We start from the raw sequence: 27027 nt of genomic DNA on the forward strand, positions 1-27027 counted from the left end.
GAATGGAATGAAATATGGATGTTGCTGCAAAAGCTACATATTCTAAAAACATGGATGCTTCACACACATCTTCCCACCAGTAGCACAGAATCCCACCATCAACAGAATCACTGCAGTTTCAAGGTGGGCACCCAAGATTAGAGTCATCAGTTCAGTATCTGATCAAATGTCTCCCATTTTGTTACAGAGATATAGCATTGAAAATGGCCAGAAAAGTGCTTTTGCAGAACATTATGGTGTCGTAGTGAAGTTGATCTCTGACCTAAGACTGAAATTTTGTCATCAGCATATGAATTCTCACCTTTGACCACCAAAATCTAACCAGTTAATCTTTGAGTCCAAGTGGACGTCTGAGCCAAATTTGAAGAAATTCCCTTGAGGTGTTGTTTAGATATTGTGTTCACGAGAATGGGATGGACGGATGGACAACCCAAAAATATAATGCCTTTGGCCACTGCTATCGCTGGGGCAGAGGCATAAAAAGTAAAATATTTACCTCATGAATGTTGTGGAGCAGAAGTAGAAAGTAGCATAAAATATAAGTACTCAAGTACAGGTACCTCAAAATTGCACTTCAGTACAGTACTTGAGTAAAAGTACTTAGATTAATTTCATCACTGGACTTTATTAATGTTGAGGTTGAATTGAAAGGTGAAAGATGGTTTATGATCAACGCTAGAGTAAAATTCAAAACTGATGGGGCAAATGGAGCTGGTCTACATTAGATGCATACCAATATGACTACTCGCATCCTTCCCTCTGACTGTAATGATGAGCTTGCAGATTTGGCTTGGAGAGGATTAAAACAATGCTGACTGTGGGATCAAGAAATGAGTAACACAAGTAACAGATTTGTGAAAGTAAAAAAGAAATTGTTGGCGCGTTGAAGGAGTAGCTTTGCTGCTTTTCTATCTTATCAAACTTCAGTGTTTTTACTGGATCTCTCCAAGTGGGAAAGGACCAGACGTCCAATGCAGGCACCGCTGACCTGGCAGACGCTGTGGAAAGACTGAGCTTACTAACAAAGACGGTGGAAACAAGAACAGGCAGATATCCACAGAGTCTGTTTAAAAATACACCAGAATAGCATTTTTTTTTTATCATTACAATTGAGTATTAAAAGCACTTACAATATTGCCACCATCAATTACAGCTGTGGTTTTGCCTTCAGCACCCATTTCAGGCCTGCAACTGCTGGTGCAGCTTCCGGCAAAACTGTGGTCTCTGTAGTGAAAGGGGAGAAACATGAGAGAGATTGAAATTTTTATCACTTCTGAAAGGAACAAAAACATTGGTAAGTGTGGTGGACTTTCCTATGGTGAAAGCTAAAGTGCTGAGTCTTATGGCACTAGGGTGATGCCATTTTACATTAATCAACCTGAAGGAAATGATGGGAGAGGAAGTGATTATAGCAACACCCCGTCTCCCCACCTCCAGGATCTCTGTCCTGGATAGATAAGCCACTCCTGTTGCTAATTTCAAGCAGAAAAGCAGGAAATGTGACAGTGTAGTTTTCCGCTTCCATAAACAAGACGACTGCCAGAGTTAGCCGCCAGTCCTGTGCGCCTCTGGGCTGAGTCTCCCTCTGAGGGAGACAGACACACTGACAGAGAAAGTGAGCAAGGGACGACAGAGTGGGAAAGTGAGAGAACAGGAAAGAGGGGAGGCAGAAGGACAGGAAAACCCATCAGAGGAAAAGAGAGACGGACAAGAATTGACAGAAGAGGAGGAGAAGGGAGAAGAAGAGAGAGTAAAAGACAGACTGAACTTAGTCTCTCTTCTTCTCCTCGAAGTCATGGCCGAGAACAACACAAATCTCTTTCTGGAAATACTTCAGTCTTTTGATGCTGGTGAGTTTTTTTCTAACTTCCCTTCTCTTGTAGTTGGTCTTTTTCATGTGGTTTCTCTGATTGGCACTGTTGTTCTCTCAGGAATTCGAGCTTTAATCACCTCTGAGATCGACACAATATGTGCGCCCGATTCCTTATGAAGCTCATTAAACAAAATAGAAAGAAACCTATTGTGAGTCCACGTCTATAAAGTCCTGACATGTTTTCTTAGTGTTTTTTCCTCCGTTTTCCCAAATGTCATTTCCAGATGACTTTTGACCAGCGTCTCCTTTCCTTTTTCCAAAAGTTAGAGAAAAAAGCTGCTGTGGAAATATGGGCTGGTAGCAAAGTGGGTTCAGTCTGTTTAATGCTTAACTATATTGAAAGGAAATTGATTTGTTTTCCCTGGCATTGGTCCAAAGGATTTGTCTTAGCCTCTGCATTCTCTCTCTTCTCCCAAAGCACGCTTATGTGGGCACTACTGCTTCCAAGGCAGAGAGGCAATGACCGAAAAGTCTGTGCCTTTTTTTGTAGGAATGAAATGCAATCAGTTTGTTGTCTCCAAAGTACTTGCTCCAGTAAACATGAAAGAGGAAAGCCTATTATTATTTTGTCAAGGGGCACCATCTTGCAAGACACTGTTGGCAATCCTCCATTTGCGACAAACAGATGTTTTTGTAATCTCTGTAAAGGCATCGATTCTAATTAAAATTCCTTCTATTCCCAGGGGAGAATAAAAAAGACTGTTGTTTAAGATAAAGTTCATTTAGATGTGTTGCATGTGCATAGCTATTATTAAACTCTTCTCCCTCACGGTGAACCTGAAAAGTAAATACGTTAATGAGGCAGAAAAGATAAAAAACAAATTAAGTAGAAACCAAGAATAAAGAGGGTATCTATCACAGAAGATAAAATATCCCTTTTCATGTGTGTTTCTGTTTACAGTCCCTCTGATCATAGCTTTCTGTGTGTCCATGGCGGTGGGCCTCGTCTTGGGGGCCTTGGTATACGTGCTCTTGACCTGGATGTCCAGACGCAGAGCAGGCTCTGCCAGCATCACCCGCCGCCCTCCCCGCCACTTGCGCGCGTCTTCCCGCAACCGCCCAGGTTTCAACCGCAACAGCAGCTATGACCGGCGCAGCAACAACAGTTTGGTCAGCGCTGCTTTCAGCTTCCACCGCCAGACTTCCTCCCCAGATCACCTCGACCCGCTGGGGCACAAATCCAGCTTCAGGGCCTCAACCTTCCACCCTCTACTTCAGTGTAGCCAAATCGCGAGGGAAGCAGAGGAGGGGAGCCAGACCACGTTGCCTCGTACGCCAACTCTGACCACGTCAGCTGGATCAGCCCAAACAGCAGCCCAGTCAGCTGCCACCCCACCCAGACCTGAGTCATTTTGGGGGAACAATGGCCTGAGAGGTTTCCATGCTACACAGACCCCACCTCCAGCTTATGAAAGCATTATTAGGGCTTATCAGGAAACGTGCACCTGAGAGGAGTGGGAGCACCAGGCTGACGACAGCTACATGAGCCCATAGATGTAAATGGATTAACAAATTATATTGGACTAAATCTGTATTGATTTATATGACCAGGTGAAGCTGAGTGGAGCAACGAAGGACATGAAGGTCAATTCTGTGCGCTGCTCAACACAATAACACTCTGAAACAACAATCAGTCTTGTATGTTTTTTGGTTTGTTAATATATATCTGGTGTTGACATAAGCATACTTGTCTTTCATCATTCAATACTGCTGTAGAGTATTTATTTAGAAGAGTCAGGTAATACTCTAAGCGTTGTGGAAACAGCTGCTTATGAACAAAAATTATTCCTCTTGAAAATTAGCAGTCTGTATTTAGTGATGATTGACACTCATGTATGCTTGCAGAGAATCTATGTTTTTGTTTTTTTATGGCTAAAATTTACAAATACATACTGGCGACGGGGCAATGCTGCAAGGCAAGATGTCTCCTTTGTCCCTGCTGATTATCTAATATCTATGCAACAGAGAGAATGAAGTGTACCCCAAGGGAAGGGTGGATGTTTGTGTGTTAACTTTACTAAAATGTGTCAACAACACATCTATGCAAAACGTGGTGAAGACAGCTTTAAACTCATTTGATGTTTTAATTGCTGCCTCACAAATGTTTTTGTACAGAGTTGTGGCAGATGGGTGAGTGTGGCATTTAACGTAATTCGGTGTGTCTGTGTTTGCATGTATTTTATTGTATGTGCTAGAGAGACAAAGAAAGTTGGGCATTAGATGTCAGACGTTTTTGTATTTTATCTTTGAATGTAATTTACTGAACTTTGCTTATAAGTTAATGTAATAAAAGCTGGAATCCAAAGCATTACAAAGTTGTTTTAAATACAAAACATGTGGTCTGGGTGTTTGCAAGAACAAACAAAGCAGTGCCCTGATCTTAGGGACATAACATGAAAACCTTTAGAATACTGTAACCAAAAACTACCTTAGAGAAGTTTCTAAAATTTCATTTTCTGGACAACGTTAGACAAATATTGATAATATTTCAAGACTGTGATGTTGTCCATTGGTGAGGACCACAAGGGAACTACATTATTAAAAAACTCCCAATAGAACACACATCTAATGCAACTTCACCACAGACTACAGCCTCATGTCAATCAGTCAGTACCACCGGCATCAACATATTAACACTGTGATCTTTGCAATAGTTTGTATTTGTTGCATAATTGTTACATTGGACTGCATTATTCTTTCCACACAATCTGAGCAGACGGATTATTTTTATGTCCAGTCTGACAACTGTTTCCTGATGAGGGAACTTAAAAAACTACAATAGTGTTTGGTACAGAAGACCAGACAAGACCCCAGGTGCAGACTGTGCAAAGATGCTCCTGAGACAGTTCAGCACATAACAGCAGGGTGTTAGATGCAGGCAGGAAGCGCGTACATGGAACGCCATAACCAAGTGGCTGGCATAGTGTACAGGAACATCTGCACTGAGTATGGGCTGGAAGTCCCAAGGTCAGAATGGAAGACACCCCCTAAGGTGGTGGAGAATGATCAAGCTAAGATCCTGTGGGACTTCCAGATCGGCAAACTGGTGATAGCTAACCAACCGCAAATCGTGTTGATCAACAAACAACAGAACGAGGCAGTGGGGATAGATGTAGCAATTCTGAGCGAGAGCAACATCAGGAAGAAGGAACATGAGAAGCTTGAAAAATACCAAGGACTGAAAGAAGAGCTAGAAAAGATCTGGGGAGTTAAGGCAACAGTGGTCCCAGTGGTAATGGGAGCACTGGGGGCTGTGACCCCAAACTGGGAGAGTGGCTCTAGCAGATTCTAAGTACAACATCTGAGACTCCCAGGCCTCTGGTAGAGGAGTCTGAGGAAGACACCCAACCACCCCCATGGTTTTTTTTTTTTTTTTTTGCATGTTAAGTAAATAAAAAGTGTTCTTATAATGCTACAAGCAAACTATCACGCCCCACACTGCATGCGTTTAGTCTCTTTTTTGTATTTTAAAAAAGGTTTGGTTGTTGTTTGAATATATTTTTATATTCATTATTTCACATATCCTTGTGAACATAGATACAAAAGTATGAGAGAGCATAATGGAAGATCAGAGAATAAGGAATAAGAAAGAGATAGACAGACAATGCCAGGGGTTACAAACAACTTGTGATACAGATAAATAAAAGATATGCAATAAAATTATACCAAAAATAAATTAACATAGAATCTTAAACTTGAGGTGTATAAAGTCTTGATGTAGGATTCTGCTGCCTTTTTAAAGGTACAAAAAAGAGGGTTTGATTTTTAATACCTTACTTTTATGGATATAAAACTTGGCTAGCAGTATTTTTTGTTGTTGTTGTTTTCTCCTGACCGCGTCAGTTGCGGAAGATGACGTGTTATTTGTGAGCCGCGTTTTGTTGTGTTTATGAACACCGGGCGCTGCAGTCGTGGAGTACATCACGGTGATCCTTGTAAAGCTCATCAGTCGGTGAATAAGGTAATGTCAGTGTTTAACACTTAAATTAAACCAGCACGGAAAAGGTACTGTAATCGGTCAGTTAGGTAGCTAACAGTTAGTAACTTAAACTGTCGGACAGCTCTAAGAGTAAAATGTTAGCTAAAAGCTAAACCTGGAGCAAGTTAGTGTTAGCTAACGGTTAAGTTAGCTTGACTCGTTGTTACAGTTTAACTTGTGTTTATGCTAACGTTAGCGTTACCAATGTCAGCTTGCTTTAGTGTAACATTAATCTGAATGATGGGTTAGACTGACTTACAGGAGAGGTGACAGCCGCAGCTGCCTTCCTTATCCCAAGTTAGCTAACGTTAGCTTGCGTTAGAGGACTTGTGAATGATTTAATGGCTTTACTAACTTAACGTTACATTAGTTATTTGATTAGATTTGGCGTTAATTATTGACACACGTTGGTTTATTGTTGATAATGTCAGCTGTTTAGTCAGTGGAGCCTTGATGCTGGATCGCTAACTTAACACAGCAATTTTGCTTCAGGTAAACCGTTTGTTTTCTACGTGCTTTAAATTAACCTAGCTTAAGCAAAAGAGTCATTGTCCACACGTCTGACTCTATGATGTAAGTTTCTAGTATGAGGTAGGTCCGGGGTGGAATAGGTGATTAGTCCTTTGTGGTGGTTTGATTAACTTATCCTCACACTGGGGGTGACCTGCAGGCGGAGGATGTCTGGTGCAGCCCTACGTTTGATCCGCTGTCGGAGACTGAGCACAACTGGGCCACCTGGAGTGAGGAAAGTGCTTCAGTGGAAAGATTTAAGTAAGTTATTAAGCAGACCTAATTGGCTTATGTGTACACAACTTTTGTCAGCAATCTCACAAGTACTCTGGCTTCAACCTTGATGCTTTTGTGAGTACAGCTTCCAACCCTGACCTAATATAGATTTATTCTTTATTTAGTGAAGTTTGCTAAAGTAACTGGTGCAGTTGTCTCTGGGTAAGTTACAGTATCTACATACAGATTTTAATCCTTGACTTCAATGAAAATCTTGTGTAAAAACAACTATCTATGTGTCACACCTTATCCATTGCCTATCTACAGGGGCTGTCTTTTTATCACATATGAAGTGGTGGCCTTGAACAAGGCTGTGACCATTGACACTAGTGCAATTCTTCAGGAGAAGTACAAGTCTTACGTCTATCTGAGAGCCACTCCCTCAGATGAAAAGGAGAACCTTACTGCAGGTACTGAAAGTCATTAGCCTGGACCATATGTCTAAACTGGAAACTCATCATGTGTCCATTTAAAGGAACAGTGTCTGCTCCACGCAGCTTGGTCTTAGCAAAGTGCTGGAAACATCAAGTCCAGACTGGTAGAAAAGATTTCAGCACAATTACATCTAAGCAGTGTTTCCCCTTCACAAAGGAACAGCGTGTAAAATTTAGGGGAATTTAGTGGCATCTAGCAGTGAGGATTGCAGATTGCAACCAGCTGAAACTTCTCCAGGTTTGAATTCCCTCAGTGTTCAGGTTAGCCGTACTATCCGCAGAAGTCTCCTCCTCTCTAAACAGAGAAGGTGAGTAAAACCGGTAAAAACACTGAATAAAGCAGATTCACCTTACAAATCAGTGTTTCTCCTATGCTGTTTGGCACGTCACAGACAGGCCCTTAGACCAGCACCTGCTAATGTGCGCTCACCTACTTTCTCTGATAACCTAAAGTGTGCTCACCCTATTTCTAATTCAGATGTACAGGAGGTTTTAACAGGGAGCTGAATTATCCACAGAGGTCTCTTCCTCTCCAAAACAAATGGGCCAGATAATTCAGGCTGGTTAAAACACTGAATGAAGCAGTTTCATGTTAAAAAAAATTGTTTTTCCCATGCTCTTGTCACGGAGAGGCTGCGAACTACGGTGGCTGATGCAAAAACGTGAATGGCCCTATCTAGAACTTGTGTTTGGTTTTTCCTTTCTGGGCTATTGTAGAAATATCATGGTGCAACATGACAATCTCCATGGAGAAGCACCAGCTCCCTATGTAGATATAATTGGCTTATTCTAAGATAATAAAAACAGAACAATTCTTATTTTCAGGTTATTCTACACTTAAGAAAACATACTTATTATTTTATATTGTATTTCTGCCAATATATCCCCCTAAATCCTACACACCGAACCTTTATAACACCTTACAAAACTGAAAAATTAGAGACCATTTAGAGATTTCATTTTAGTTTACATGTTTTGTTTTTGGACTTCCCAGATGAGCTAAACAATATCTGGAATGTGCTGAATGGCTTTATTTCTTGTATGAGCACAAAGTCCCACTGAGTTTGACATGACCAGGTGCCCAGTGACGTCTGCCATCATTACTTCCTGTCTTTCCTTCCCTACCCTCTCTACTGTCTTTCCTGCCTGAACATCCGGGTCAGTCTGTTGACTGATCTCACTTCCACTGGTCAAGGTTCTCTTATTTTATGGAAACAATCACCTACCAACCTCCACCTAGATACTAAATAGCAACTAGTACTAAGGGGTTTCACTATCTTATTTTTTTTTAACTGAAATTAAAATCACATTTTCTAGGTCATTGTACTAACTTCTAAACTGTGTCTAGGGCTTACATATAAAGCAAGGAAGGAACTTCATAAAGCTGCAAGACGGTTTCTGGAAATATCATCCAGGGTTTTGCTGCGATCACTAGACGGTAAGAAACTAAAAGTTGTGATTATACTGAAACTCATGTTTCTAAGTGAGTGCTAATAGAGGCACACATATTTTGTTTCTCATAAAACTACAGCTGTCCACTCATTTGTATGTGTCATGTGCACATTAAGGCTAAAGGAAACACCTGCCTTCTACATGCACGTCCTGTTTTGAATGCGTCAGTTTGTGCATATTGTTATGTTAGCTTTGTTTTTATTACTAATGACTTTGTATTGTAAATGCAGTATTGTCTACAATTATGGAAATATGTGATATCTTTAAAATTAAATTATACTGCAGTAAGACATCTAATGAAATTACATTTGACTTTTTAAAAATGAATAGCTGCCAAGTTGATGACACAAGGTTTGAAACCACAAGGTTTGTAACTTCCTAGCTGCTGTAAAAATATGAGAGTGGTCCTGTAGATACTGGTAGTTAGTCACTGTAGAGACAGTTAACACTCAATTTCACTGTGCCTTTAGGAATATTTATAGCACCCTTTATCCACGTTGTTTTGTAAATCTTCAGCCAGTCAGTGCGCTCTGTATTTGTATGTCTCAGAGCACTTCAGCCATGTTGATGCAGACCCACATGAAGTGGCATTATGGGTCTTACTGAAAAGGACAATGTCAGCCAATAAAGCCATCAGACTACAGGCTGTTCAGGAGCTTGCAGAAAATCGCCACTGGCAAGGTAAAATACATCAAAAATTGTCGCATATCCCTTCAGGTTTACAGTATATACTGTACAACAGGTGAAGTGGGATAAGTTCACACTTTTTGTCAATAATGTAGACTACCAGTACCAGACAGCAGCCCAGGTTATAGACCAGCGAACAGCAGTGGGCCTGGCCCGGACTCCTCAGGTAGACATTCGATTCTTCCTGCGCTCACCTGCACTGCCTGACCTGGAAGATGTAAGTATCTCCATAGAATAGTCTATAATATAGAATACCTCAGTATGTCTATTACTTGCAAACCACGCTCATCCACAGGTTTTGCTTCAATACTAAACCATGACAGGCTCGAGGGGGTGCTCAATTATGGCAGAAAATCAAAATCATGATTATTTTAGTTAATGTTAAGATCACGATTATTAACAATGTTACTTACTGACTTTAGAAACATTATGCGTTTATTTAAATTTAAAAGAAAAAACTCATCTTTTCTTGAACTTTAAATATTATTCAACTGAAAAACAAATAAAATGGAGAGGGAAAGACCCTGCATCTTTGGCAGAGGAGAATTGGACTCCAATCTATCTGAACAACATGCATGAGAATTAATTATAATATAATATATTTAAATATATCCCTGATATGGGGCGTCAGTGGCTTAGTGGTAGAGCAGGCGCCCCATATACACATATGTATATATATATATATATATATATATACACATATGTATGTATATATATGTATATATATATATATATATATATATATCTCCCTGATAGTCTGATTAACTTGCTCAATTTGTCACTAGTTGTGTTTTAGAAATAAAGTCACTGAGATAGTCTGAAAAGTCGCTAAATCGAGCAAGAAAGTCACCAAGTTGGCGACACAAAGCGCACTGCAGTAAAGGGAAGGGGTGTGCTGGATTTATAACATGACAAAATTAGAGCATCATTGCAAAATGGAATGTGACCCAATGATCGTTTTTTTCTTCACTGTCTTGTTTTCATAATCGTTGGAAGACAAAATTGTGATTGAAAATAAAATTCAAGTAATCGCCCAGCCCTAAGCTTTATATTTTTGACTGTCCCCTATTATTTTTTTGTGTGTTTCTTCAGAAATCAGATTGGTCATATTGTGTCTCTTGTTGGAATCAGCTATCACATGTGTAGCCGTCAATCTGCAAGGGATACAAGCTATTCATCACTATTCATCTTTAACCTTAGCTTTACATAACACAGGTATATAAGATGATGACTAATATGTGTTAACTTCATCACAGGGTTTGTCAGCAGAGGACGGACTGCGGCAGCTGCTGGCATCTCTGCCTCAGTCTGAGGTGGACAAATGTGTTCAGTACTTCACTTCACTGGCCCTCAGAGAGAGCACCCAGTCTTTGGCAGCACAACGGGTAATTGAGATGGAAAGCTGGAATCAAGTTGGACATGCACTTCTACATACAGTCTTTTGGAAAGTGACTACCTAGAACTCAAACCAGCAGGAGAACAACTCTTTGTTCAAAAAGGTTGAAAATGAAAATCTTAAAATCCTTACTGAAACATACGCTCTCCTATGTTGCAGGGTGGTCTGTGGTGTTTTGGAGGTAACGGGCTGCCTTACGCTCAGAGCCTCACCTCTGTTCCCTCTGAGAAGGTGGAATCCTTCTGCCTACAAGCACTGGTACAGCACTCCAAGGTAATGATGGCCATCACTCATCTAAACATGATCTAGTCAACTTCCCCTGGGAAGTTGTCTGATTCCTTTTATTGTATACACTGCACACTGTTCCTTGAATTGTTTTGTTTTCTAAACACCTAAACAACTATTTCAGTGGACTAACGGCTGAGGAGGCTGCGGATGATTTTAATTGCTAGGAGAGGTGTATGTATATATTCTGAACTTACTGAAACACATCATGTCTGCAGGTCCAGAGCCACTGTGACCACATAGTTGCCAATGGGGGTCTGCAGCTCCTCCAGAGGGTTTATCAGCTTCGTAGAGACTCCCTGAAGATTCAGAGGAACATTGTTCGTATCATAGGAAATTTGGCGCTCAATGAGAGTGTTCACCAGGCCATTTCACAGTCTGGTAAGTCTGCAACTGATTATTCCAAAGAGAGTTCTGGTTATGTGTAATCTTGACTAGATGAAGTGAGGATGTGTAAATAGGTAGAAATCTACAGATTACTTGTTCACCATAACAAAGACAGTTTTAATGTTGTCAACTAATCAACTGTTGATCACTCAAACATGCTTAACAGAAATTATACTTGTTCACACTTGTTTGTGTGTTTGTTTTCTGATTTTAGTACTCTCTGTCCCAACTGTATTAAGTGAAAAATTAACAACATATTATATTCAATCCAGTCGTCTTTTGTTCTCCTTTTCGTCCTTACCATTTTCAGGCTGGATTTCTGTCCTTGCTGAGATGATGCAGTCTCCTCATGTCATGCAGGCGTCTCATGCAGCCCGCGCTTTGGCCAACCTGGATAGGGAGACAGTGAAAGAGAAATACCAAGATGGCGTTTACATACTCCACCCACAAACACGTGGCAAGTAGGAAAATGATTGATTATATTGTTACATATTTTTTATGATACATTAGTTTCATTTTTTACTTTCTGTGTAAGCCAACACTCATCTTTGACAATCTGTTCCAGCCAGCCAATCAAAGCAGATGTGCTTTTCATCCATGGCATTCTTGGGGCAGCTTTTAAGACGTGGAGGCAGAAGGACCGCAACATGTTAGAAGAGGAGAAGGAGGAAGAAAGCAGGGATGACTACACAGAGTGTTGGCCAAAGGTGAAAAATCAACCTTATTACTGTAAAGCATTGTGGGTCCCCATAAAGTGTCTTTCCATGTTTTTCCTCCTACAATTAAATTAAATATTTGGAACAACTACAGATTGGTCATTCTGGCTAAAGGGGAGACTCAACAGTGTTTGGATTCTCCAGTGAAATGTGAGGTCTCACAAAGATAAATATAATCAATCTTGTAGAGATTAATCGTCTCTCACTATTGTTCTTCCGTATTATTGTGTCCTCTTGTGTTAACAGTCATGGTTGGCTGCTGACTGTCCAAATCTAAGAGTACTGTCAGTGGAGTATGACAGTCACCTCAGTGACTGGATGGCCAAGTGTCCCGTAGAGAATCAGAGGTGAGCAATCTGTTATTGTCTCATGTCTCCACTGGTGTTTGATTTTAGGGTTGTGCAAGAATAGGAAAATTATGTTTTCTCTGATTTAATTCTCTAAAATAATTTTCTTAAAATGACAGTTCATTCCAAAAAAAATAAAATAAAACATATTTTCCTCTTACCTGCAGGGCTATTTATCAATCTAGATTATTTTGGTGTAAGTTGCTGAGTGTTAAAAATATCAGCTATAGAGATGTCTGCCTTTTCTTGAATACAATGGACCTAGAGGGCACTCAGTTTGTGGTGGTCAAAGTACCAAAAAAAATTGTTTGAAAAACTCAACAGCATTGTGTCTTTCCAGAAGTCATCACTCGTTTACTCAAGATAATCTACAGATCTTGTTGTTGACAGTTTCACGTAGAAACAATTTTTTTTCCTACCAAACTACATCCACTATCCATATTACTGCCTGCATCTACTCACGGTGAGAGGCTCGAGCTTGTGACCGTACGCAGTGTAAACATCAGTGGCAGGTGAACTGTACCGTTAGCTGGCTCACTGGTGTTAAGTGAGCTTGCAGTAGATACACGCTTCTTTCTGCATGGGTATATTGGCAGGTGTTGTTCAATGAAGAGAAAATAGTTCCTACATGGAACTGATCACAATGAGTTCAGTGGATAACCTTGACAGTTACAATACTAATAATCTATTCTGCACAACTCGTCCAACATTATCACTATTTAATGCTAATCAAGCTACAGTTCTTAGTGAAATTCAATGTTTAATCATCCGAATGATTCAGTATCTGCTATGCACAGTTCCAACAGACTTTCAATGAGTGACTGTTATTATTTCTTGCTTTGCTTTGGCCTCTTCAGGAAGTCCTTGGCCTACAGAAGTCAAGAGCTGCTAAAGAAGTTAAAGCTGGCAGGAGTCGGAGAGAGGCCTGTGGTCTGGGTAGCCCACAGTATGGGAGGTATTTTCTCAAAACTTTCCTTCCACTTTTCCATGTCAGATTTTTACTCGAATCCCTCTGACACAAATGGCTTGGTGTTTTACACCTGTATGTGACTGTATTTGATTTAAAAGTTGTGCTTACTGTGTGTCTGTATCCTCTTGTGTTTGATTTTTGCATCAGGATTGCTTGTGAAGAAAATGCTGCTGGATGCCTCAGAGGACCCAGATATGCATGGACTGTTAAATAACACCAAGGGCATTATGTTCTACAGTGTTCCTCACCATGGCACCTTTATGGCAGAGTACTCAGTCAATGTCAGATATCTCCTCTTTCCATCAATAGAAGTCAGAGAACTTTGTAAAGGTAAGTGAATAAAATAAATTTTGAGCTCCAAGACTGTTTATGTTTCAAAGATATTGTTCAATATTTAATGTGATTGGTTGTCCATGTGTTCTTAAGACTCACCAGCACTGCGCAACCTGAATGAGAACTTCCTGAACATGGCCAAAGAAAAGGAATTCAAGGTGCTGAGCTTTGCAGAGAAGCTGCCAACAAACATTGGTCCCATGATCAAGATACTGGTGGTACCAGCGCAGTCAGCAAGTATGTAACACAAATGCACTAATAGGACATGTGTATCTGTGATGTATAGCTTAAATATGAATTCATGAGCAAAACAAACACATATCTTGAAAGTGATATGTCTTGTTGTTCTTTGACCTCTTACCTTGAGCCTGCTCTGGTTTGGTTTCAGATCTTGGCATTGGGGAGCTCATCGAGGTGGATGTAGATCATCTCAACATCTGCAAGCCAGAGAAGAAGGAATCATTTCTGTACAAGCGCAGCCTCCAGTTCATCGTGGAAGCTCTGCAGAGCTACATCAGCCACTGACTGAAACACATGAACAGAAACACACTGATAAAACCTACTTTTTACTTGAAAGGGGGATAGCACTGATAACCCCCACCCCCAAAACCAAATGGAAACATAACTGCCTCTCCTCATTGCACATTAACATAAACATCCACTAATGTGATCATAGTATAGTTAGGAAAACAAATATATTTTACACACTGGTTTCTGTGAAGAATTGTCAGTTGTGAGGAAAAGAACATTGTTTACTTTGTTCTCCTAGCCATCCTCTTGGATTGGTCTCTCTCATGAGTGAGTTGAGATTTTAATTATTTTAGATTTTACTATCTGACAATTTTTTCCATTTCAAGTTTGACTTACCAGTTTAACATAGGGCATATAATGCTCAGACATGATTTACTTAAAGATGCACTGATATGTCTTTGCCACTCCTGCTCCTCAGTATTTTTGACCAGAGTTGTTTAAGATTTTATTTTTTAAATTAATGTATTTTACTCTAACCCAGTACGACAACCATATCATCTGCCAAAACAGATTCCTTCCTGAACTTAAACCCAAGTGGACCTGTGTTAATATTAGTTCAGGTTGCTATATTTATTCATTTATAGGGGACTAATCGAGCAATTGGTTTTGAATCTCCATGTGTTTGTAGTCCGAACTGCCACTACAACGCTGACAATGAATAAATGTATGAAGCTGGAGTGAGTCAAACTTGTCTATGCTCTGCATCATTTTCATCTCAAATACTCTCTGCAATGCATATCCTCTCTAAATGTTTTTTTAACATTAATTGATTAGTTAACTATGTCATTTGATGCAATATAACAGTGATAGTCAACTTGTTGCCCATGAGCCAAACAGTCCTTGATAAGGTGCTGCGCAGCGATACTGTTGGTGGATGTAGTTTGGTGAGCTGCCGACCATTTTCTAATTTGCAATGACAGTAAATTGATTACCGATTACCCAGGGTCCCCATATTTCTATGCAACTAGTGCCATAACTAAATTCAAATTGGTGGAATAAACTGAATAAACTTTAAATATATATATATATATATATATATATATATATATATATTTTTTTTTTTTTTTTTTTTTTNATATATATATATATATATATATATATATATATATATTTTTTTTTTTTTTTTTTTTTTTTTTTTATTTATTTATTTATTTATTTTTTAAATAGCAGAAGCTCTCTGAGGCACCTTTCACCCCTTAAAAGCACAAAATGGTTTATTCTGCCCCTACAAGATTCATCTCTAACACAGCTAGAGCCAAGTGAGTGACTGCTTCTGCTGCTGGAGCTCCAACATACACACTTATGTCTTTCCCTAAGAGAGGGAAATCAGGGTCATGAAAAGAAAGGGAAGGGAAGGAAAGCAAAGCAAACGGATTTTGTAAAGAACATTTCAAAAGGTGCGTGAGAGAGACATGGATCAAGGGAAAAACGGCAGGGGGCCCACAGAAAATGCTTCTGCATAGGGCCATGAATTTGGTGCTATGTTCCTGCTGATAAATGTTATTAATGTTTGTTCATTAAGTGGCCCCTAGCCTTCTGTCACTTAGCAAAAGAGGCCCCCAGGCAAAGCAAGTTGAGTATTCCTCCATTAGACTATTGTGCAAAATGTTGTAAATCACTGAGCAAGATTGCTTCATGATAAAATTGGACATTTATATATTTCTCTGCAACCAATGTGATGATGTACCTTTATCTGTCTAATATATAATTTACTGCAAAAAGCAGACATTCCCAACTGTTTATTTCATTTATTAACAGCTTTACGATGGATGTTGAAAACTTGACTCTATCATATTATATATCCACATAACTCACTGCAACATTTACCTGATTCATTGTTGATAAATAATGTTAATATTTATGAATGATGTTGTACCAAATGCACAGCCAGACAAACATTTAGATGGTTTGTGAGTGTCCAACATGTTGTGTTCTCTTGTAACAAATACAGACATGAAAGGTGACAGTTATTTAGGGAGCTCTCAAGTCTGGGTCTACCAGTATTCAAGTGGAGTTTCTACTTATGGGTAAAAACAAAACAAAAAAACAACTGATATTTCTGCAAGCTTCTGCACCTTGTTTAAAAAATACAGGGTGAATAGTATACTCTTGCCTGTGGAGGGCAGCATAACGCTTTATTAGCATACAGTCTGCCTCATTAGAAGAAGAAATGCGCATCTCTGATATCGTAGAAGATTGTCCCCCGGTGCACACCGTACGTCATCTCAGTTCCACAATACTCTGAAACGTTAGCACCATTAGCAGGAAACAATTGAAGCTATCGGGGAGAGGAAAGTCTGTCTCTCGTCCTGCTCAGCTCCTTCGCTTGACTATAGCTTGGTATGAAAATATGAATTGGCGGCGTGTTAATATTTTAAAATGGCAGTACTTCGCAGATTATCTCCAGAGTTACGTACTTTCGAACTAATGATATCGCTAACAAGCTAACAAGGCTCAAATAAAATGCTAACGTTAGCAGTTGTGTTAGCGTTGCTTAGCCCAACTGTTTTTGTTTTCTCTGAAGTAACGTTAACTGAGACCGAAACAAACTCTTCAACTTCTAACATTTTCTTCTCACTTCTCAAACTTTGTTTTTTTTTATTTATTTACTGTCCTGAGTTAACCTTTAGCTGCGTTAGCTTCATGTTACCGATTAGGAAAGTAAAGTAACACATCTTGTTACTGCAGGTTTGAGCATTTTAATTGGCACCGACTGCTGACTTCTCTACAACTGTCAATATGGTCAACGTACACAAAGGTGTCCTTGTTGAATGGTAAGGAAAACTTTGAGACAAATACATAAGTATTATATATGTATAACCTAATTCCGTTATAACTCACATGTGGGTATGATGTAATGACTTAAGATGTTTCCCCTTGCTCCCCTCTGCTCTCTGAACCAGTGATCCTGCCATGAAACAGTTCCTCCTCTACCTGGACGAAAAAATGGCCCTAGGAAAGAAGTTCATCCTCAAGGACCTTGACGACACACACGTCTTTATCCTGGCAGAGGTGGTTCAAACCCTGCAAGAGAGAGTTGGCGAGTTAATGGACCAAAATTCATTCCCTATCACACAGAAATAACACTCAGCTATTTCAATGAACTTTTTTCCCTGGGACTTAGGTTAGTTTAAGAGTTTGTCTTTAAACAAACATGGTTTGCAATGTTTTGACTGTAGACTGTAATGGAGCAGTTGCTCATTTTTTGCTAAAATAATGTAAATAAAAAAATAAGTAATTTTTTTTTTTTTTAGTTCTTGCAATCCATTAATTCTGTCCATTGTGAAAGTTGAGTATATTGAATTGTTTGTGGGTTGGTTTAAAGTGCTGGCTTGAGTTGCCATTTTTACATCTGCATATGTTTTTTTTTTAATGGAGGGCTGATGAAAGCATAGATGATCAGAGAACCAAAATAAAGAGCTTTGATGAGACAAACATGCATAGAGCTTCAGAGTTGGGTGTAATCCATCAATTAATTTGGCAAACAATAATGGCCTTTCCACATTTAACCCCAAAACAACCGGGTTTAGGACTGAATTTTAGAAATGTTGACATCATGAGTTCCAATTCATGATTTGATTACACACCAAGAAAACATTAAATTGTTTTTTTCCCTTCACATTATTTTTTCCCTTCACATTATAAAAGATCATTTCACCAATCATTTTGTACTGTACGTTCTACATACATGATGATGATGTAAACATAATTTCAAAGAACTTCACACTGCCAGGAAAATACAGTATTTCTGAAGGAAAAACACTTAATTATTTGCCTGAAACAGTCACATGAAAGGATACTGTCTCTAAAGAATGTTGCCTGGTACTGATTTTTTTTCCCCCCTTTTCAATATCTGTGTCTTCCACTTGAAAAGCTTGTCACAATACTGCCCAGCCATCCCCACTATCTCCTTCCTATCCTCACATGAATCACCACTGTCTTTCTTCAACCACTGTATTACCCTCCTTTTTCCTCAATGACAAGAAATGTGCATTGCATTTCTTAGTTTATCTCTCTCTTTTGTCCTATGTAACGACAAAACTTCATAATACAGACAGAGACCTCCCGGGGAGAGACTTGACAACTGATGAGATAACCAAGGCCATGCAGAGTAATAAATCTCCTGGCCTTGATGGCCTGCCCAAAGGGTATTGCAGCACTTGTTGGGACCAGTTTAAAGATCCATTGTTGCACGTGTTTAAAGAGTTTTTCAAGAGGTTCCAAGTGCCTGTACCAGACCTAATTGAGCCATGGATTTCTACTGAGCAATCCAGTTTGTGGTGGGATGAGAAGGGGACTAGCTCTATTGAACAGTTAAGTGGTTCACAGTGTTTACAGTCCTTGATAATGTTTCGAAGTGTATAAGAACTGGCATCTAGTTTTACAGAGGATGTTGATCTTCTGCCTGCTATATCTACAAGTTATAGTCACCCCCAGTAATGACTTCCCTCCCACAGTGAATCAAAGTTTGAATGGTCTGTAGTACCACCTGACGATCTTGAGTCTCAGTGGGGCAGTAAACATTTATAACTCTAAATCTAGCTCCTTGTCCCTCTATATCCACCAACATTACTCTCCCATCTATAACCCTCTCAACCCTCTGGATGTGAAATTGTTGGTTGTTGAAAAAGATTGCCAACCCTGAGGCTCTGTTTCTTTTCCCCCTCTCCACACTGACTGCCCTTATGTCCATCTGTTTTCATACAGTTTGCAATTTTCTTTGAAAACAAAAGAACACTCCTGAAGAAGAAAAATGGTATGGTAAATCTAGGAGATCTCCACAGTCCTTAGATGACACTGGGCCACTGTTGGGACAAGTCAGCAAAGGTTGGTCAGCTGGGAGGTCCTCCTGGGAATGCTGTATCTCCTGGGGGCCTGGAGTTGCTGGTCTAGGTGTTTCTGGGTGGTGATCTGTGGGGCTGTAAAGCCTGCTGTTCCAGGTTGCTCTGGGATGTCGTCTTGATGGGTTGAACCCTGCTGGTCTGCCTCGCTGGTAGATTCTTGATGGGCTTGAGGTACCTCTGATGGTGAAGGCTCCTGATGGTCAAACCCTACATTTGACTGTCTCGTTTTGTTTGCGTAGGACTCAGGGCAACTCCTGAATGTATGGGTGTCTGACCCACAGAGATTATATTTCAATGGCCAGTCACAGTCTTTGGTATTGTGGGCTGTACTTTTGCAGTTCCTGCAGGAGGTGGCGCTGCAGCTGGCTACAAGGTGAGATGAACAGCCACACTTCCTGCATGTCGTTGGTTGCCCAGCATAAAAATACATGGCCCCTAATTGGTCCCAGCTGGATGGTGGAAGGCAGGTGGTGAAGTCAATCAGCGTTAACTTCTCTCCTCAGCCGCACATAAAAACGCCTGGCCCCAGTTCTAATTCCATCTTCGTACCTTTTTCCCCTCATTTCCATGCTTCGTAAAAAAGGTACAATGAAAAGACAACCATGTGGCAAAAAATGTGGGAAAAAAACAACCACTATTTAATATATTAAATTGATGATAACAGATATTACACTTAACTTTAGCCAAACTGCCAGGTAGTGATAATTTGAATGGCTCAGCAGTAAAGAAGTGATTCACCACAGTTATTCTCATTGACCAATGAAACATCAGTTCCAGGCTACAATACACTGAGACCATCAAAGCCACACAAAAACATTACTTACACATACATATAGGCCTACGTTTCAGGTATGTACTAAAGTTACCATAGCAATCTTTACATGATTTTTACTATTTATGACGTGACATGGTATGAAATCAACTTTTATTAATATTTACACAACACTCTATTCAAGCAATTTTACTAGACAAGAGTCATCTTATGTGTGCTGATATCTTGCTTATACAGTCTACAGCTGATATATATTATAACAGCGCTGGGACTTTTAACTACGCATGTATCACTCCGTCTTACAGGTGTTCTAAGCCGTTAATTATTTAACCGTTTATTAGCCAACATAAAGGGTCGTCATAACAAACTTTGCACCGCAAAATTGAACATTTAACCACAAATAACATTTGAGTTAAACTTTGAATGGTCAGAAAATGACGAAGGGATGGAAAGAAGCCTGAACACTTCACTGCAAATATCCAGGTTTGCTCATTTAACATCGGAAGACGACGCAATGTGCTGACTAAACTGTTGCAACTCATCAGCATCAAACGTATTCATCCGAAGCGACGGTCAACAGACGTATTTCACTGGTTCAAAATAAATGTAAAAACACAAATGTTACCTACACGATATACAGCAGCTGCCCTGTGGTAAAGTGTGGGCGAGTTAACACAACGTAACAAGCTAGTGTGCAGAAATGTGTTTGTGTTGTTTGGCAACAGTACAGTCTATTTGTATTGGCGGAGCCACATAAATCTGTTGCCGCTTTTTACAGTTGATAAATGCGCTTGTAAAAGTGTTGTATGAAAGCAAAATGACACTCGAGATCGTGCTGTTGTACTGCATATCAGCACGGCTGTGATTCGGTTGTAATTAGGTTGTAAGCACCAGGCCGTTAGCTGAAATACAACACAACGACACTCACTCTCATCGTTATATGCTTAGTTAAACAGCATCATAATAGACTGCGTCAAAAAAAATGTCCATCTACACTGCCGATTTATCTTACACGTGTGTTCCATAGTGCCTTCCCTTTCTTTGTTCTTTTCATTGTACACCGTTATCAGGGGAGAGCGCGAACGCAGTCCCCCACTACCAGAAATTATGCAGTCGAGATTCCCACATTTGGGCAATTCACAGAAGTCGGCCCCGCCGCCGTGCAAAGCCCACTGTAGACTGTAGACAACCGCCGCATCCCATTGGCCCGGAGTCTACAGTTGCCGGCGCTTCGTCGCGCTCCAGTGGTCACAAGTCTACAGTTCGCACGCCTCCCCGCCCCCTTGCGGTGATTGACACTTGGCAGTCAACGGTTTTAGAAAATAGGAGACAGCCAAATTACGAGCGTCTATCAGGACTTTTTTCCGAAAGACAAAAACCAGGTAAGAGTTAGCGGATCGTCATCGGATCGGAGCCCTTTCTTATCCACGTTTGACCCGTCATTCATTCATTCATTCATTCATTCATTCAGAAATGATCGTGATTATTCATTCATTCTAGCAGATGAAAGTGTATTGTTTAACTGTTGATGATTGTTATTCTGTAGTATAGCTCATTTAAGTCGGGTAAAGTCTGTCGTGGGGGGTGGGGATACCTGCACTTGCTTTGACGGGGGGTGGGGGGGTTTGCAGCCTGTCAAGAGGGGCAAGTGCCAGCGATTTTTAAAAAAAACAAAACATATATCATACATAAAAGAAGAAAATATACAAGTCACGTCCTGTTGTCGTGTAGCCTTGGCGTGTGTCCATTCATTCATTCATTCATTCATTCAGAGATGATCGTGACAATTCATTCATTCTAGCGGATAAAAGTGTATTGTTTAACTGTTGATGATTGTTATTCTTTAGGATAGCTCATTTAAATTGGGTAAAGTCATATATATATATATATATATACATACATATATATATACATACATATATACATATACATATATATATATATATACATACATATATACATATATATATGTATATATATATAGCCTATAACTGCACTTAATAGCTGTCATTTCAGTACATGGGAAGAGAGTTCAAATAAAGAGAAAGTATGAGTAGTATGACAAACCTGGCACATTTAAGTAAGCCCATTTTAACTGGCCTCACATTTTCTTCTACAGATACAGAGTGAAGTAAAAGAAAATTGAGTTCAAGGCAGCTTCTCATTCAGCAGGTGAGTCAAGAGTGAAGGCTGGGATATTTCTTCATCACCTCCTGTGTCCTTCACACTAAATCTAGTATTTTACAGTTTGTTTCCAGTGTGATTTAATAGTTTGTTTGTGTCATTACATTGTCACTAAAAGACCCTTTCACACATGTGGTTTGTTGAACCTACAAACTTACAGCTTTAGTACTTTTATCATGGGTGAAGTCCCAAATCACTTTAACAGTTCAAATGTTTTTCAGCTAAGAGACCTGGAACAGATCCGTTATTGCCTGTCTTGTGTATTCTGGACACAAGTGTACCACAAGATAGGCAACAATGTGTTCTGAAAGCCACGAAGGAGGCCAAACTATGCCAGTCGTCCAAACCCTCCATAATATATGATGACAGCAGACTGAGGGATCCAAAGACAGCTTGTGAGGAAGGTAATATCTCTGCATAAGTGTCACAGAAGCACAACTAACATATGATCCATGTATATGTGTTTGCACCTGACCCATCCTGCACAGTGCTGCAGGCATGCCAAGCTACTGCACTTATAAATAACTTACGTGTTTAATATTTGTAATAACCTTTCCAATGTGTAACTCTTCAGCTAAAAAGAAGTGCCTCCTGATAACTGACAATCCTACGGAGAAGCAGTATCTGGGTCAGCTCATTATCACATTCGGAAAGTACGATGGCAAAAGTTTCAAGTGGCTGATTGAAAATGACATTGGATATCTCAAATTGTGAGTATTCATTACTAAACAGAATCACACATTGTATGAGTTGTTTTTCTTAAATTCAATAACATATTCTCTATTTTAGTATTCTCGATCGCCACATTAAGGAGAGCCGCCACCCAGACAGGAAAGGTGCAATTCAGGCCGAGTGGGTGAAGGATTACCTGCACCGGTACGTGGAGTTGTTCCCTTCAGTCTCCTGCCACCTGGAGGTAAACGTGGACAGGGCCATTTATGGTCAGGGCCGCTTCAGGTCGTTCACGTTCCAGGAGATGTGGCGGTGTTACAGCCTTCACAAGTGCCTCCAGGCGGATCCTCAAGCCGGAAGTGACCACGAGCGAAAGATGTCTCAGGAGGCTTTCTGCTCAGTCAGACAGTGGCTCGTGATGAAGGAGGATGACATCTCTTCCAAGTCGCTGAAGCGCTTCCGGCACTACATTTTAAACAAAGAACAAGAGGTAGGTCAAAGCTCCTTAAGTAAAAAGCAGGGTGCAGTTCATATGACAAACCTCAAGCCTGTTCTCAAACTGCACTTTACAGAAATCTTCCCAAAAAGTGGCCCCTCCAGCAGCAACTGCCACTTCCAGCACCTCAGGGTCTAGAGGTGATGACGAACAGGCAGATGATGCTCTGCTGGCAGAGGCACTCGACACTTTTGAAAGTCAAGGTATATCAGTTTATGTCCTTGGATTAATATAACTGCACGAACCTCATTATTGCAGAATCTGTATCTAATATAACCAGCTACAGAATAACACTGAGGATGGTTCTACAGTTCGGTCTTTTTGCTGCTTTGACACAGATTTTTGTCCTCATGGCTGCATAAGCTTTTGTCCTGATTTCCTTTCAGGGGACACTGACCTGACCCCTCCAGATTTTGCCTCCCAACTACACCCTCCACAGCCGTCACAGACAGGAGCCATTCCACCGTCACCTGTAAGCCCATAGTTCATAGATTACACTGATCATGTCAATATTTAGGTTTTATACTAAATACACTGATGTCTTTAAAGGGTCCTTCGTCAGCTCCCGCTGGTGAAAAAGGGACGACGTCTGATGTGACTGAGGCAGCAGTAGCTGCTACTCCAAGTGAGGTAATACATGCAGCTTAATGGAGAAACAGCTTTACAGTCAGAGCACTTACTGGTTACTAAATGAAGGTCGTGTCTTTGTTATTTAACCAGGTGACATACGAGGGGTGGCACAAAATGTGGGAGTCCGGTCCTCATGGGCTCCCCAAGGCAGACATCAGGTGGCTGAAAGAGGATGCTAAGAGAGGGCTCTTTCAACACCAGATGTCATTTGAGGACAAGCACAGGAAAATCAGGAAAAGGAAAGTACTCAAAAGTGACCGAATGTGGTTTCATCCACCTGAATTTCCTGGAGTGGTGGTGGGAGGAGGAGTGCCCTCTGCAGACTCTTTTTTTCACAGCCGGGTGTTTTTTTGGAGACCAGTCGGTGTGTGGGGATACAGCCTTCGCTGTCCCAGGTCTGAGTGCCCAGCGCGTGCCAAGAAGGACACTTTTCTGTACCGCTGTGGCTACTCAAAGACTGTCAGGCGGATCTGCCACATGTCCGGCTGGTACTCAATGCTGACTGAGGTCCTGGCCTGTAATGCTTGCAGGAAAGCTGCCCAGGAGTCAAAGGACCATTCCATTGGCCGCTTCCTGGCGTGGGATGCAGGCATTTTAAACCAGCTGAGTCCAGCTCACAGAGCCGTGTTCCCCGCTGTTTTAACACTCAGGTGAGTCTCTGAGTTATTTTACTGTAAATTGAATTCTACAAGATTGTATTAGAACATGTCATTCTTAATGATTGTGCTGTAATTTCAGACGCGGCGTGGACAAGCAGGTGATCCGCCTGATGAGGGATCGCACTCAGGGCAACACCATGGCCAAAGTATGGAGGCAGGTCCAGGAGAGCCACTGTGAGGAGTACCTGCACAGGAAAGACCTCTACACCACCCTCCTCAGCCAGCTCAACAAACCTGGTGGGATCACAAGTAAATCAGATTTGAGTTGTCTTTTTGTTTCAGTGTATAGAAACATGAATTCTCTGTCAGATGTAGCTAAGAGATCATTTCCATCTACCAGCCTTAATAATGAGACATAATACAACAGAAAGCTCCCTCATTCCTGTTACAGTGTGCACTGTAACAGGAATGAGGGAGCTTTCTAAGAAGACTTACACTGAGGCAAAGAAAATACAAAAAATACATGGTGTGTCACACCTGGAGCAGCTGTTCAGTGAGTGGGCCGACAGTGGCATGATGGTGCGGCTTGACATCTTCCACTGGATTCACAGATTTGATGCAGCTGTCAGAACAGATCACCACCCCAAGTATGCTCTCTTCAAGTCTGCGCTCTCTGCTGCGGTGTTCTCATATAATAAGGACGACATGGCGCTGCTCATCCAGGCTATACGTGCAGGTCACCACTCCAAGTATGATTCCCTCTCTGATGTTCAGATCATTGAAATGCATGTCAGCAAAAATGATCTGAAGCATTATGTCAGGAGGATCACTGTTGGAGCCCTGGAGACATTTGCACGTGTGCAGAATGCCATCGACATCCTGAAGGGACCGGCTGGGATGGATGAGAACCAGGTCCACCTGTTCAAGGATGCAGCAGCCATCGACCGTGTCTGGGAGAACCAGCAGAAACACCTGGAGTGTCTTCAGGATCCACCAGGGATAGACATGTACACCATCACCAAGCACATCACCCGTAATGGTGTGCGCCTGCCACATTACAGCACAGTGAGAGGAAGCAACAGCCTGGAGGGATTCCACTCCTTCCTGCCCAGCATGATACTGGGGCCCCACTGTGCCGCAGTCCCCTTCCAGGTGTATCTCCTCAGTGGAATTGCACGCTGGAACTCCGACAGGGAGTCAGCCGCCGTCAAAGGCCAGAAAGGGAGGAAGCACATGGTGTACGTGTCTCCTCTGATAGACCGCCTCAACCAGAGGTGCCAGGACTTGTTTGGCGAGGTTGAGGAGGCAAACTACCGGCCTCCTGTGCCTGCTGGGGACGAGCGAATTGGTTTGGAGTATCTGTTCTCTCAGTCGTCAGAACCGTTCAGCGCTCCGGACCATTACGCTCAGACCAGAGAGACCCTTCAAGCAGCAGAGGATGAAGATGATGAGGTGGTTGCTGCTGAGGTGGTTGCTGATGAGGTGTATGCAGACACAGAGGGATCCCTGGAGAATGATGTGGGNAGGATGAAGATGATGAGGTGGTTGCTGCTGAGGTGGTTGCTGATGAGGTGTATGCAGACACAGAGGGATCCCTGGAGAATGATGTGGGCTACAACTCTGACAGTGAGAACGACAATCTGACTCCGCTGAAAAAGGGTCTGCATCTCACCGATCAGGTTGTGGCTCCTGAGCTTGATCCCTGTGTGGAGGATGTGTGCGGTCCAAGTCATCTACGCGGGTACCAGCACGTGGAGGAGCTGAGCGCTGTGCTAGTCGAGATTGCCTTGGAGGAGGGAAAGCTTGCGCTCGATGAAGCCACGAGACAGAGAGTCATCGGCTGCTGGAACAAGCTCGATCTCCACGATCGCAGCATCCAGCAGTTCGACAGCCTGTACTCAGCATGCTGGGGTAACGCTCTGTTCGGCCGCAGTAAAGGTGATCCGGGTGAGTCATCGCTGGTGCAAAAGCTGAAGTTCAGCAAGCGTTACTCGGCCACCCACCTGCTGGACTCAAGGAAGCCTGATGTACTGCATCATAAAGCAGCTGTGGCTTCATCCCGACTGTGGTGGAAAGGATCGAGGCTCGCCACAAAAGCATCGGATCACCAAAATGTACCAGCGCGTGCAGCAGAGGGTGACAGTCGACGACCCGGAGCTCAGCAAACTCGGGATTCCTATCCTGAAGGTGAACTCGAAGTGTGTTGCTGAGTTCATCAGGAGATAGGAAGCCTTGTCAGCCAAAAATGTCACTGATCAAGGTTTGTCAGTCCTCCGCCGTCACCAGAGTGTTGCCAGCACTAGTCAACCCCCAGCAGCAGAGCTGCCAGATGAGAGACCCCAAACTGCTCAACCACAAGTGCAGTATCTGGTCACACCATCTTTGGCAGGGACCAGGAAACTGAAGCAGAGGCTGGATCATTTCTCACTCCCCGCTCAGCCGTCGCTCACACCGATCCTCGTCGCCGCAGCTGCAGCATCTTTTTTATACAACAAACAATAAAACACCTTGATAAAATGAGTCCGCAGTCCATACAGCCGCTGTTTAAACCTTCATTAAACACCACAGTAAGAAGGTCAATTACATCATCTATATACAACTGCTAAAACTCAGTGGACAGTCTTGTCTGGACCAGGACTTTTACCAGAGTTTAA

The 27027-nt window shown here is 41.5% G+C and overlaps 3 protein-coding genes across 3 annotated transcripts; all 3 read left to right on the forward strand.

The window, feature by feature from the left end:
- The first annotated feature begins 1514 nt into the window (after window positions 1-1514).
- On the forward strand, window positions 1515-3352 carry myct1a (myc target 1a). The gene is made up of 2 exons (XM_050058557.1): window positions 1515-1850; window positions 2775-3352. The coding sequence occupies exons 1-2, from the start codon at window positions 1796-1798 to the stop codon at window positions 3320-3322; spliced, it is 603 nt and encodes a 200-aa protein (XP_049914514.1). The 5' UTR covers window positions 1515-1795; the 3' UTR covers window positions 3323-3352.
- A 2362-nt stretch (window positions 3353-5714) lies between these two features.
- On the forward strand, window positions 5715-14863 carry serac1 (serine active site containing 1). The gene is made up of 17 exons (XM_050058555.1): window positions 5715-5834; window positions 6523-6623; window positions 6764-6800; window positions 6906-7048; window positions 8421-8510; window positions 9074-9205; window positions 9307-9428; window positions 10468-10596; window positions 10767-10880; window positions 11111-11273; window positions 11590-11740; window positions 11845-11986; window positions 12242-12342; window positions 13200-13297; window positions 13460-13642; window positions 13739-13882; window positions 14034-14863. Exons 2-17 carry the CDS (start codon window positions 6530-6532, stop codon window positions 14168-14170), a joined length of 1980 nt encoding a protein of 659 aa, XP_049914512.1. The 5' UTR covers window positions 5715-5834; window positions 6523-6529; the 3' UTR covers window positions 14171-14863.
- Window positions 14864-16364: 1501 nt separating this feature from the next.
- Window positions 16365-17622, forward strand: gtf2h5 (general transcription factor IIH, polypeptide 5). Its single transcript, XM_050058135.1, has 3 exons — window positions 16365-16516; window positions 16865-16950; window positions 17080-17622. Exons 2-3 carry the CDS (start codon window positions 16916-16918, stop codon window positions 17258-17260), a joined length of 216 nt encoding a protein of 71 aa, XP_049914092.1. The 5' UTR covers window positions 16365-16516; window positions 16865-16915; the 3' UTR covers window positions 17261-17622.
- The last annotated feature ends 9405 nt before the right edge of the window (window positions 17623-27027 follow it).

Source organism: Epinephelus moara, chromosome 12 (assembly GCF_006386435.1).
Source record: "Epinephelus moara isolate mb chromosome 12, YSFRI_EMoa_1.0, whole genome shotgun sequence".
Lineage (NCBI taxonomy): Eukaryota > Metazoa > Chordata > Actinopteri > Perciformes > Serranidae > Epinephelus > Epinephelus moara.

Coding starts and splice junctions, on each gene's coding strand:
- myct1a (XM_050058557.1), top strand. CDS start 1,796: ATGGCCGAGAACAACACAAATCTCTTTCTGGAAATACTTCAGTCTTTT. Junction 1,851..2,774: donor ACTTCAGTCTTTTGATGCTG/GTGAGTTTTTTT, acceptor TTCTGTTTACAG/TCCCTCTGATCATAGCTTTC.
- serac1 (XM_050058555.1), top strand. CDS start 6,530: ATGTCTGGTGCAGCCCTACGTTTGATCCGCTGTCGGAGACTGAGCACA. Junction 6,801..6,905: donor ACTGGTGCAGTTGTCTCTGG/GTAAGTTACAGT, acceptor GCCTATCTACAG/GGGCTGTCTTTTTATCACAT. Junction 13,643..13,738: donor AGTCAGAGAACTTTGTAAAG/GTAAGTGAATAA, acceptor TGTGTTCTTAAG/ACTCACCAGCACTGCGCAAC.
- gtf2h5 (XM_050058135.1), top strand. CDS start 16,916: ATGGTCAACGTACACAAAGGTGTCCTTGTTGAATG. Junction 16,951..17,079: donor AAAGGTGTCCTTGTTGAATG/GTAAGGAAAACT, acceptor TCTCTGAACCAG/TGATCCTGCCATGAAACAGT.